The sequence below is a fragment of the Electrona antarctica genome (assembly GCF_951216825.1).
Source record: "Electrona antarctica genome assembly, chromosome: 5".
Classification (NCBI taxonomy): Eukaryota; Metazoa; Chordata; class Actinopteri; order Myctophiformes; family Myctophidae; genus Electrona; species Electrona antarctica.
The window spans coordinates 12485117-12498600 of record NC_136810.1 but is presented as its reverse complement, the minus strand read 5'-3'; the positions used below and the strand labels follow the sequence as shown (position 1 = coordinate 12498600).

Here is a 13484-nt window from a genome sequence, read left to right as displayed (position 1 = left end):
GCTGTATAACTCATGCTTCGTTCGTTCGTCCACAGATCCGCGGCTTGTATGTTCCCAAAAATGGGGAGGATCGGTTCCAGAACTGAACATGCATCGACAAAACCACTGCTCCAAAAATATGACTATGGACTTTGTTCTTCCGGCAGAAAAAAATAAAAATGGGGGGATGGTTCCTTTTGTCGGAGGTGCTAATTAAATAAATTAGACTTATACTCAGAAAAAGCCGGTTCGAAGAGGACCAATTTGATGGATTTATAATTAAGATAAAACCAATTAGTTGCATAAAAAATGCAGAAGGGACAATTAATGATTCCAAGGATATAAAAGGACTGTATAATACTGAATTACTGAGCTACGCAGAGCTATAACTATAAAAATACTTCTAAGAAAGTATTTAAAAGTACTGATGAATACTCAGCACCACAACAGGTTAACCATTAGCTTTAACAGGATTATTTTAAGCAGGAAATACTCTTTTAGAAAAATACCTTTAAGTGCCCAATTAAAAAGATGAGTCCACCAGAAGAATGATTGTCGAGTCAGAACATTGTGGTTTTAGTTAATTCATTTTCCAGATCTGAGAGACAGAATGATACTCACATACAGCCAAATAACTCTCCCCTGTACCACAAGCAGGCACAGGGTAGTCTCTATCGAACAATTCATTTCACCGGCCTTAATACTGTAGAATACGTCAGTTGTTGATACACATTTCATTGGCTGAATACACAGTTAATTTCCACTATGCCACGCTGGCACTGGGTGTCGAGCGCTCATTGGACCAGCACATGGCTGATGAGACTGATATCGGGACAGCTTCCTTAGTTCCGTCATGGAGAGCCATAGACCGGGAAAGCGCTGAGGCTGGCGTTGCTATGGCAACCTGAAGATAACATTTCTTTCCCCGCTAGCGGTGAACTCTTACCAGAGAGAAATGCTCTCTCTCTCACCAGGCCCCAAGGCCACACTGATATCGAAGCAGCTGCATGTAACCTAAAATCAAAACAGCACACTACAGTATGGTGACTTTTGTGGCCACAGGCAGACAGTATGGAGACTGACTAAGATATTAAAATCTGAAGGTGGCGTCAGGAAATCCATAATATAATAATATAAGGATATAAGGATAATATAGGTCTGAGATGATTAGGCACGTGGATGGTGACATGACATAAATAGGATAAGGAGAACACAGTCTGGGCCAAAAGGAAACATTGACACAAGTCCACAAAAATACCAAAATAGCAGATCTACCATAACTCAAAATGATCTATCAGGAACGTCTGTGAAAGATTTCACGTAAATTGCACACTGCGTTCATGATTTGAGGCTTTTTGTTCAAATCGGGCCAATCCTGCAAATTTTTAAAGTCACTGTTAGCCAATCAGGATGGAATATGCAATATCGGACAGATCTGTCTTGATCACATGACTATAGAGATACTGTGTAACGATTTGTGGGATTTTTGGACAAAATATGGAGGAGTAATATCAAAAAAAGTGTTTTTCAAAAGTCGGCCTCCTGGTGGCGCTATAACAGGCCGTTCTGGAAAATGTGGGGCAGAGGTTCATCGTTGGCATCCAGGGAGTGTGTGTGCAAAGTTTGGCATAGATCGGGCCAACGGTGCCGGAGATTAGCTGGTAACAGACGGACGGAAGGACGGACACACACACACACACACACGGACACACACACACACACACACACGGATGGAGTGCAAAACATACTCTCTCCCCATGCCTTCGGCCTGGTGGAGACAATAAAGTGAAAATATGCTTTGCAAACATGATGCGATATAAGGGTTACATTATGTGCAAACATGGGTAACAATACTCTCTCTGTTACATGGACACATAACCAGAAGATAGAGACAAGGACAACAACAGAAAGTAGTTGACTGTCATGGCGTCAATAGTGTGTACGCAGATGATTCAACACATGTACGGTAAATTAACTGTGTTCCAATTTTATTATAGCCTATGTGACAATGAAATGAAATGCACCCACAATAAATGTTGAATGGGTCAATCAAGGAAAGCAGATGAACCAAATCATGGGTAAATGAGTGACAGTCTACCAGCACAGGCCAAAGACCAATCACGGTCGGTGCCACATGAATCGACATAACCTTGTCAATCAATGTCAGCTGTTTGTTTGCTAAACTAGATGAGAGACACTTCTGTGAAGAAACCTCATAATAGTAGATGGGCACCAGTACCATTCAATTATGTTTGGATCGTTTATTCTCGTATGGTTGGCCTTTTGCCTTGTTTTCTTTTTTGTATGGATACGCAAATTACGCAGGGACAAGAACTTCCCACCAGGCCCCAGACCCTTCCCCATCTTTGGAAACCTGCTGCAAATCACTCTGGAGAATCCTCTTGAAGATCTGGGGAAGGTACGACTACTCATTTATACAAAACACTACAGATGACACATATGGGCTGATAGTGTTGGATCATACGTTGTGTGTGTGTGTGTGTGTGTGTGTGTGTGTGTGTGTGTGTGTGTGTGTGTGTGTGTGTGTGTGTGTGTGTGTGTGTGTGTGTGTGTGCGCGCATTAGGGTATCAACTAGTCGACTAGTACCAGCAAGGTCGACTAGTGGATTTACTAGTCGACTAGTCGACTAGTCGACTAGTTGCTTAATGCCCTAGCGCGCATGCACGTAAGTGTAAATCTTGAATGAAGACTTTTGGACATACTGAATCATGTCAACCAATTGTGATTCTATTTTATTGATTGATATTTCTTGAAGTTGTTACCTTTTGACATTCATGTTTAAACATGCTGAAAAGATGTATTCCCACCTCAAGACAAGCTAAACGTTATTATTGTTGCATTATTGCCCAAGTATTTATTGCTCTCTGTCTACCGAGCAATCTATGTGTGGGTCATGACCGAAAGAATAAGGTCGTAAATACAAGCGGCCGAAATGAGTTTTCTTCGACGGGTCACGGGTGGCTGGCGTCCCCCTTAGATAGGGTGAGAAGTTCAGTCACGCGAGAGAGACTCGGAGTAGAGACGGCGTAGTGTCGCTGCTTCTTCCCCTGGAAAGGAGCCAGCTTAGGTAGTGGTTTGGGCATCTGGTTAGGATGCCTCTCGGGCGTCTCCCTAGGGAGGTCCTCGAGGCACGTCCCACTGGGAGGAGACCCCGGGGCAGACCAAGGCGCAGCTGGAGGAAACGCATCGATTCACTGGCCTTGGAACGTCTTGGGATCCCCCAGGAGGAAGTCACTAAGGTTGCTCTGGAGATCGATGGAAGTCTGGAGCACTCTGGTGGAGCTGTTGCCCCCGCTGTACAGTATCTGATGTTGTTCATGGCTATCAGTAGCAGGGTTACACAAACACAAACTAACATAAAAACAAGGCTTTACAAAATATAACTGACCAAAATAACTTTTCACCATCGATTTCAAGTACAGCCAAACTTGGCTAACATGGATGCCACTATGAAATTGGGATTTATTTCTTTAAGATATTTTTGGGCCTTTTAGCCATTATTTATTCCATTCACAGTGGAAGTTGACAGGAAACAGGGAGAGAGAGAGAGATAGGGACTGACCTCGTTCTTTATACTCTATGGGACTGACACGCAGCAAAGGTCGTTGTGTGCCTATATATGTGCCTGGACCGCTAGGCCAGCAGGTGCCCCTGGGAATGGGATTTTAAATTACTTTTTGGCTCTATGGTTGATCTCTCTAGGTACAGTACAGCAAATTATCTGTTTTTTCCAGGTTTTGGCATTGAAATTTATTGCATAATTTGAACATTATATTACTGTGGGCCACTTGCAAAATGAACAAAACATTAATGATAATGAAATGAAAGGATTACTATATTTACCCAGGGTATCTGGGCTAAACTCAAGAACTTGTTTCCAGCCAGGCCCTGCTCATAGAACACATTTCATCGTAGTGGTTCAATGCCTTGTTCAAGGGCACTTCAGCGGTGGTAATTTTAACGTGTCGGACAGCTGATTCGAACTGGCGACCTTACGGTATCAAGACCGCTCCGCTATCCGTTCGGCCACCGCTGCCACTATAGTGACTAGTTATTCCACTTTCACTTTATAACTGCGAGTGTCACTGTTCTCCCAGTTGGCCGAGTGCTATGGTGATGTCTTCAGTCTGTTCATTGGATCCACACCTGTAGTCGTCATAAATGGCCTTGAGGCAATAAAAGAGGCCTTGGTCACAAAGGCTGCTGACTTTTCTGGACGACCCAAAGAACTCATGATTAATCATTTAATCCAACAGAAAGGTAAAATGCAAATGTTGTCATACTGTAATTTTAGTATACTTTATAATGACATGTGCTTCTGAACTGAAACGGCTCATTCTAGGTAAATGGTTGAAAGGGTTGAAACCATCCAAAGGGCCAAAGTACAAAGTAACTGATCTTCTGCAGTCGTTACCATTAAACAGCTTTTTGATATTCCATACCTGGGATACCTGTTTGTCTGTAATTGTTGGCTTCCAAAATTAGTGGGAGGGTCCTAGAAAACAACCCAACATACAATGAATCTGTTGTATGTCTGCATTGTCATAAACAGTCAGTTACTGGGCTGCCGTTTGTTACTGAACAGAACGTTCGATGATTATGTTATCTGAGTGGAGTCTCAAATTGATACGAATGAGATACAGAACACTATTTCCCATCGCAGGTACTCGGGAGTCGGGTCTGACAGCTTCAACTAATAACATACCCAGCCCTGGATCATATAGGCCAACTGGCCTGTCCCTTTTCTAGTTGATGATTTTGCACAAACGACGAATGGTTCTCTCTAAACAAAATCATTGAATTAACTTCTGACTTGTGCCTTTCTTAAATTAGTTCCAGGGGTGATTCTAGCAGACTACAATCATGGCTGGAGGGAGCACCGTCGCTTTGCTCTAATGACACTAAGGAACTTTGGTTTAGGGAAACAGTCCATGGAGGACAGGATTTTGGGAGAGATAAAACATATGGTGGAGCTATTGGACAGCAGCATTGGTAAGATGGAGAATAGCCATTAGAAAGTAAGACCATCAATATAAGCCCTGACAGGGCTAAAAAAAAAAGAAAAGAAAAAAAGAAATTTCAAATATTCTGTTCTGCTCAAGATATTTTCCTCGATTGTTGAAAATCTCTACATGGATAAAAATAAATAATATAAAATAAAATACAAATAGAATAAACTCCAGTGAAGCCGCTTGGTCTAATAATCAGGATTATTTGTTTTACAGGTAAAACTATGAATCCTCACGTATTGTTCCATAATGCTGCCAACAACATCATCTGCCAAGTCCTGTTTGGAACACGGCACAACTATGACGACGAGTTCATCAAGTTGTTTGTTGGCATTTTCAAAGAAGTCTCTAAGTGTCTAAATGGACCTTGGGCTATGGTTGGTAAATATAACTTTACATATATCCATCATATTCAACCATTGGAACACTAATGGCAGAGGCAGCCATGCAAGGCTCGGTGCAGCAGGTTGGGGTTCAGAGTAGCTATAGTACCCTGCAGTACCATTACCCAGGTGTTTGTTTTTGGCATTCAGTGCCTTGCTAAAGGACACTTTGACATAATGCCAGGAGTAAACATGTGATGTGACAATAAAACATTTTCTGATTTTTTTCTGATTCTAATGAACAGACCTTGCCAAAGTGCTAAACCAAATGATCTGTAAATAAACCATCCGCAGTAGATCGGCTACCATGTAAAATCTGCCAGTACGACGTCATCAAAGCCCACCAAAATGCATGTTTGTCAACAACTGTGGATTTAGTCGACTAAAATAGTATGATATTTAGTCGACTAAAACTAGACTAACACTAAAACATTTCAGGTGACTAAAATATGACAAACTAAATACATTTATTCAAAATACTATGACTAAGACAAAATCTAAATGTATTGTCAAAATCTGGTGTATTGTATATCTCTGCTGTTGGGAAGAAACCACCTAACTCGAAAATGTTCATGTTTCAGGAAATGAAAAATATTCAGGAAATTAATAGAACCGTATATTTTGAAAACAAAGCAATACTGCCTCATCAAAGTTGGTGTTGTGACTTGCGTTTAGCAGACAGTTTAAGGGTCCAATGGAGTTAAGAGGTTTTGTCCAAAGTGTTTTTTTTACTACTTTCTATTGGTTCAATATTTTGGAAACAACACATCACACAGGCGTAAAGGATGTTCAATAGCACTGATTTTTGCAAAAAAAAAATCAAAAACCTCATGGAGTTAGGAGGTTTACTCCCGACAGCAACGATATGTGAAGTAACTATAATAGCCAATCTAGCTCACAACACGTACCAACACAACGTGAACTTGTAGATCTGCTATTGTTTTCCTGAATGTTCAACATGTGTCACAGTATGTGTGGGCGTCGGCTTTCCTCCCAGCTTCCAGCCTTGGCACACCTGTCTGTGGTCACCTCATCGCACTCAATTGACACACCTGCCGGCCATCAACTCATCAGCCCTGACAGTATTTAAGCCCTGGTCTTCACTTCACTCATCGCCAGATCATTGCACAACCTTTCATGAACCCAGCTCCTTCGCTGCCTGGAGGTTGCACCACTGTGCTTCATACTGCTGCCCGTTAATGAAGAATTCCTTGTCGTGCTCTTGTTGCCATGACTCAACTTGAGCCTTCTTCTCTAGCTTGGACAGACCTTTCTGTATATCCAACCTGTGCTTCTGTTCTTTAAGGCTTCGTACACACATATCAGACGAACATGCTCTGTGCTGTCCGTGTTTTATGGCCGCCTCAATGCTTTTCCAATGGAAGTCAAGTGGTTTGACAAAACAGTTGTGGGGGGGGCGGCGGCAAGGCAATCAAACAAGTGTTTGGTCAAACCACGTGACTTCCATTGGAAAAGCATTGGGGCGGCCATGAAACACAGGCAGAGCACAGCACAGTTGTTCTTTATGTGTGTACGAAGCCTAAGAAGGTTCCCTCCTCGATTGTTCAATCTGGAGGGATCATTGGCCTTATCAAGCTCCACAAACAGTTCGAAGTTTTCTTGGCACCGTGTGACTCCCTCAAACAACCCTCTGTGGTCCTCATTGAGAATCACCACCTCCTGTCCGTGCAGGCTGAGAAGCTCCTCTGTGAAGTCGTCATCGTAATAGGCATTGAAGGCTTGTTGCTGCTCCTCGCTATAGTAACACTTGTCGTAACAGGACAAGTGTTGACAGGTGTCAATTTTTTTCTCTATAATTTTTATCCCACGATTTTGTAACCCATGTTTCACCCCTTTGTCAATTATCTAATGTGATCCTGGGCTCTACACACCCTCCGCCAACCTAGTCCCCATATATGGGGGACATGGGGAGAGCAACGGACTTGAACTCATGCTTCCTTCATTCCTGAGTGTCCAAGTTGCTCCTTTACACCTGACGGGGGAGTTTCCCTGGTTGGACGTAGCGCGTGGAAGGAACACGTTATTCCAACCAGTTCCTTTCCCCTCCATCAGGCGCCCCGGCTGGCCAGGGGGAGGCAGTTTAGAGACTGCATGTTTTTTGTGAGGGTACCTACCCTAGGGGACATGGAGAGAACATGCAAACTCCACACAGAAAGGCCCTTTCGCCAACCCCGCCTCGGGTATGGGCACTGATGACGCGGAGGAGGAAACACGCCGCCAGCACCCACAGCGTCCCGAGCGGGAATCGAACCCAGGACCTTCTAGCTGTGAGGCGACAGCACTACCAACTGTGCCACCGTGCCCCCGGGTGACAGGTGTGTCAATTGAGTGCGATGAGGTGACCACAGACAGGTGTGCCAAGGCTGGAATACGTCCATCTTGTATCATCGAGCTGCTGCATGCAAACATGAAGTTCCTCTGTGCCTACAGCTTTATGATTCTGTTCCCATTGTGCGTCGCCTGCCACTACCTTTCCAGAAATCCTTCAAGATGATTAGGGTATGTATGAGCCTGTAAAATGTGTCTATTTTTATTTATACGTTTTATTTGAAATATTAATGAACACCACACATATAATGCATATAATGCTGTGTATTTTCACCGGATTTAGCAAGAATGCTAATTTCCACCCGTAATAATAATAAATCTTAATATAACGCACTTTACATTTGAAACAAATCTGTGCTACAAAGCAAAATTTAAAAGGACAAGATAAGAATAAAAACATTAAAGCATTCTGTGGTACAGCATCTCAAAACTAAAAAGTCCAAATGGGCAAATGCCGTAGTCCCCATACAGACAAGAAGCAGCATTACAAAAAGGAGCACATATAAACATTTCTAAAAGGGATACAAGGGATACAACAAACCCAAGAAAAAAAGATTAAAAAAAAAAAGATCTAGTTTTGACATCAAATGTCTGTCTATGCCTTCACCAAAACGCAATATTTGATGAGAAAAGTTCATTATTGTCACAACAGAAACATTGAAAACATTCTTAAAATATGAATTCTAATAGAATTGTGAGGAAACCAACATACAATAATATATGTGCAGTATAGGCTAATAGATGGATAATATTTGATTATATCCTGTTCAGGCTGGGCACCTTAAACTCAGGGAGCTAGTGGTTGAGCACAAGAAGACCAGGGTCCCTGGAAAACCACGAGACTTTCTGGACTGTTACCTGGATGAACTGGAAAAGGTGTGTGTGTGTGTGTGTGTGTGTGTGTGTGTGTGTGTGTGTGTGTATTTAAACTAGTCGATGGGGTAAGATGAAAATGAGAAATGTATTGATTTAATGTTGACCCCTCCTTTTTTCCTCCTCCTCTCAATCGTCTGCTAAGAGTGGAACTAATGACTCGACATTTTCTGAAGAGCAGCTTATTGGCTATGTTATGGATCTCCAGTTTGCTGGGACTGACACCACCTCCAACACCCTGCTCTATGGCTTCCTCTACCTTGTGAACTACCCACAGATACAGGGTATCTATTGTGGAATCATTTAACCAATTCTCCTATGAGATACGTATGCTGTTAACCACTTTAACCTGGTTGTCCCTATTTAGCACAATTCTCACATTTTCAAAAATGGGCATTTTGTTTCTTGGACTCTTTCTCTCTCTCAGAACGCTGTCTGCAGGAGATAGAGCGTGTGCTTGAGGGGAAGGAGCAGGCCACTTTTGAAGACAGGCACCAGATGCCCTATGTGCAGGTGCAGTTATTTCATTCCAATACAAATACTAATGATGATAAGGATTTCTTGAGCCTTCTACTCCAGTACCACCCAGAGGCAGAGCATTCTTACATCACTGTAAACTGTAAAGTATGGAAATAGCTACTCCAAGGATCTGCGAGCTTCCGTCCCTGCAGGGCGCATAGCATAGGAATATAGGTGCTTGGGTAGGACTGAGGAAACTTATAATTATACAGTAAATGTTTTACAATGGAAACACTGCTGTAAATGTCTACAGACTACATAAGAGATTAGGGAAGATAAGTGCCTCGTGGTGGTGCTATAACAGTCATGGGTACTTGGGCAATATAGGCAATCCGGCCTTGGGGGGGATTTGCGCTCTGAGGAGCACACTTATGCTACTTTAGTAATTTATAGAAGATCGGGTAAGTGATTGGTCTCTGTCCATGTATGCAGGCTGTGGCCCATGAGATCTTCCGGATAGCTAACACGGCTCCTCTCAGTGTCTTCCACTGCACCACTAAAGACACACAGCTCAAGGGATACTCCATACCCAGGGTAAGAGACAACAAACGTGGGATTCATATCAAAGAATGAGAACTGATGGAGAGGGAAATTAAAGTGTCATGGGAATCTCCTTTGTGACACCTATGATGCAGTGCTTTTTAATCTGTTAGTCTGTCCATCTGTCACTCAGTCCTGAATGACAGACGGAGCCACAACCATCCAGTGGTTGAGAAACACCAGACTAATACATCTTAATTGTGTCATCTTTTCATAGAAGATTCTTCTTCTGGTTTTATAGTATTTCATGCATTTATAATACGTATACCTTGATGAAACCTTTACAGTTGGGAGTTTTCCAGAACCTTTTTTAGTTGATTGTAACATACAGTACAGGTAGGCTATAAACAAAAGCAACATGAACTATCAACACCACACATCAACATGAGTAATTTTTCATGGACACATGGAGACCATGGTCATGATGCCAAATGATTAAAATCTTTATTTTGTTTTCTCATTGTGACACAAAATAATTGTCACAGAATACGTCTGCAGCGATGACATTTTGTTATAAAAAGAAAACATCCAATGCTCCCTAAGGCGTAGAGAGCACATGGTGGGTTTAGTGTTCTTCTCTAAGAGCCTCAGCTACAATACCTGTCCTGTACAATACTCTCGTTATAAATACTTAAAATGAGTGTCATTTTGGAGATACCTGTGCCAGGTCCACTCTAAAAACATGATCACAGCATCTGATCTGTGGTCTTTTGATTTGTTTGAGATTCTTCTGCTTTGGAATGTGTGAGATTATTGGAAGGGCACAGAATAATTACTTCCGCCAACCAAGTTTGTCTTGGTAGGTTTTATGTTTGCCCCATACCAATTGTTTGTTTGGTAAATAAATTATAATAGATTCTCATGAAACTTGGTGAATGATTGGTAGGATACTCTTGAGTGGAAGATGTGAACGGATTGTCTTTTGGGTTAAACATGTCAAAGATCAAATTAGTGAGCGAATGAGGAGATATTCATGAAACTTGGAATGATGGTATGCTGCTCCGCAAGACGTGGAAATCTTGACGCTCAAAGTCACAATCGATCACACACATCTTAGTTGGATATGGTAAATCTGGACAAGCACTCATTCTAGCATGTAACTTTTCTTAAAAGAAAGACAGTTCTGAATATTTAGATTTTTCACATTTTGTGTTTGGTGTGCAGGGAGCAATTAAAACTATTTAAAGTGATATTTCACTTTCAAATAAACATTAAATGAAAAATGTGTAAGCAAGGGACAAAAACTTTGATTGTGTATTATCAAATCTGGACATATTTATTTTTTTCCCCCACAGGGAACTGTGATCATACCGAACCTGAGTTCAGTGCTGTTTGAGAGAGGACAATGGAAATTCCCTCATGAATTCAACCCTGAGAACTTCCTGGATGAACAGGGACAGTTTGTTAAGCCAGAGGCCTTCCTGCCCTTCTCTGCAGGTACGTGGCTCCGACGTTTGTGAAAAACGATGCATTACCATAACATAAATACGATTAAGTAATATACAGTGTGTATATATATATGAATTATATTTTATTATTATGGAGCCATGTGACAAGACTGACATCAAATTGATGACATTGTGGGGAGTTATTCAGCCGAGCTGTGTAGTTTGCTGTGATTGGTCTACTTTCCTTGGGGAACATACAGTAGTAGGTCTACATACGGTAGATTTGGTTAAGATTTGGGGGGGGATCTAAAAACACGGTTCTATAGACTGACCTCCTCTGCACCCCGCAGTAAAATTGTCATATATCATGTTGCTCTTCACAGGTCCCCGCATGTGCCTGGGAGAGGGTCTGGCCCGTATGGAGTTCTTCTTGATCCTGGTGACTCTGTTGAGGAGGTTCCAGTTCATCTGGCCAGAGGATGCAGGACAGCCAGACTACACCCCTGTGTTTGGAAGCGTCATCAGCCCCAAACCCTACCATATGCATATCAGACTTAGACAAGACACTCAGTAGGGCTGATCACTGTCTACAATAACGATAATCTATCAAAATGATGATGATTAATTAATAAAGGGGAATTATTATTCTATGCTCTAATTTTCTACATTCTCCCCCTACCATATAGTAGCTATACCAACAGACGCAGGGCCGGTGAGCAGAGCTCAGTGGATTAGCTGTCTCAATGTATCTCTTGACACGATCTCATAGCATTGGTGAAATAGCTAGGGAAGCTATAGGGTTCACGTGGTTAACTTTATCACACACACACACACACACACACACACACACACACACACACACACACACACACACACACTATTGTATAATATTAAACAACTCAATAGTCTAAATAGTGAATTGCTATGAGTGCACATTAATGCTGAAATTAATGCTGCTAAATTAATACTTGGCAATACTTTATTGATATTGTAAAATAATAGTAGATATTTCTCATGATGGTAATATTAATATTAAATAATGCATTGCTTATGTAATGTGTTACCTGGAACACTACGTGTGGTGCAACTGGGTTAATGTGAAGCATATTTGTGCAAAAAAACGAAAGAGAAAAAAGTGTTGACCTTTCCTGTGTAAACAGTGTTGACATCTGTCAACAAAAGGATCACATCCTGGAAGGTTCCGCTTCAGTCTCCTGAAAGACAGACAGATAATGTATGAAGTAATCATATTTTTCAATACTAATTTGCATTAGACCTTATTTTACGCTAAGTATGCAACTTTTAAAGGGAAACTTTAGTGTATTGTTTCACTGACAGAAGTTAGAACTAAAGCAGGGGCACACACCTGTAAGAATGTTTTGTCAGGTTTCAATCTACTTGGGCCAGGTGAGGGCACAAGAGAGTCCAATGACAGATATGCCCTAATACTATTACACTATCAATGGACACAACAGGACAAACTATCATCTATTTGTTACATTATGTTTTCAGTGGGATGTACCAGAAAAATAAAGCAGACTGTATTACACATCACTGTCGTGTCTATGTAATTTTAACCTTTTATAGGCCTACTTGGGTTTACTTGTTTACAACATGAAATATAAATTAAATAAATATGATTTATTAAGTATCTGCATTACTTAATTTACAAGAGGTCTACACAATTAGAGAATATAGAAGAATTGTTATATTGATCAACATTTGCCTATTATGGGGGCACGGTGGCACAGTCGGCAGTGCTGTCGCCTCACAGCTAGAAGGTCCTGGGTTCGATTCCCGCTGTGGGTGCTGGCGGCGTGCTCTCTCCTCCGCGTCATCAGTGCCCATACCCGAGGCAGGGTTGGTGAATTTTCTGTGTGGAGTTTGCATGTTCTCCCCGTGTCCCCCAGGGTAGGTAGGTACCCTCACAAAAAACATGCGGTAATCCTGGTCTCTAAACTGCCTCCCCCTGGCCAGCCGGGGCGCCTGATGGAGGGGAAAGGAACTGGTTGGAATAACGTGTCCCTTCCACGCGCTACGTCCAACCAGGGAAACTCCCCCCTGTCAGGTGTAAAGGAGCAATTTGGACACTCGTGCATGAAGGAAGCATGAGTTCAAGTCCGTTGCTCTCCCCAGGTTGGCGGAGGGTGTGTAGAGCCCAGGATCACATTAGATAATTGACACGGGTGAAAAATAGGTTACAAAATCGTGGGATAAATAAAATAAAAAAAACATTTGCCTATTATCTCTCCTGCACCTATGGTACCACATCAATGTGCAGAATGAGTGGTGAGAACTAGTATCGAGGTGGATAAAAAGACATGGGGTTCATAACAAGATTAAATAAAATACACAGACGCCTAACTCAAGCCCAACAGGTACATCCATGCTACAAATCTGACTTCCCCTTCAACTTGAAGAC

General features: G+C 41.9%; 1 protein-coding gene across 2 annotated transcripts; it reads left to right on the top strand.

The window, feature by feature from the left end:
• The first annotated feature begins 2177 nt into the window (after nucleotides 1-2177).
• LOC306923705 (cytochrome P450 2D3-like) lies at nucleotides 2178-11710 on the top strand. 2 transcript variants are annotated; one of them, XM_079501958.1, is made up of 11 exons: nucleotides 2178-2398; nucleotides 4099-4261; nucleotides 4835-4993; nucleotides 5227-5387; nucleotides 7845-7913; nucleotides 8514-8618; nucleotides 8761-8899; nucleotides 9043-9128; nucleotides 9567-9668; nucleotides 10970-11111; nucleotides 11446-11710. In XM_079501958.1, the coding sequence occupies exons 1-11, from the start codon at nucleotides 2228-2230 to the stop codon at nucleotides 11634-11636; spliced, it is 1488 nt and encodes a 495-aa protein (XP_079358084.1). In that variant the 5' UTR covers nucleotides 2178-2227; the 3' UTR covers nucleotides 11637-11710. The 2 variants fall into 2 exon arrangements, with proteins under 2 accessions (XP_079358084.1, XP_079358085.1); XM_079501959.1 differs by lacking the exon at nucleotides 4835-4993.
• Nucleotides 11711-13484: the final 1774 nt, after the last annotated feature.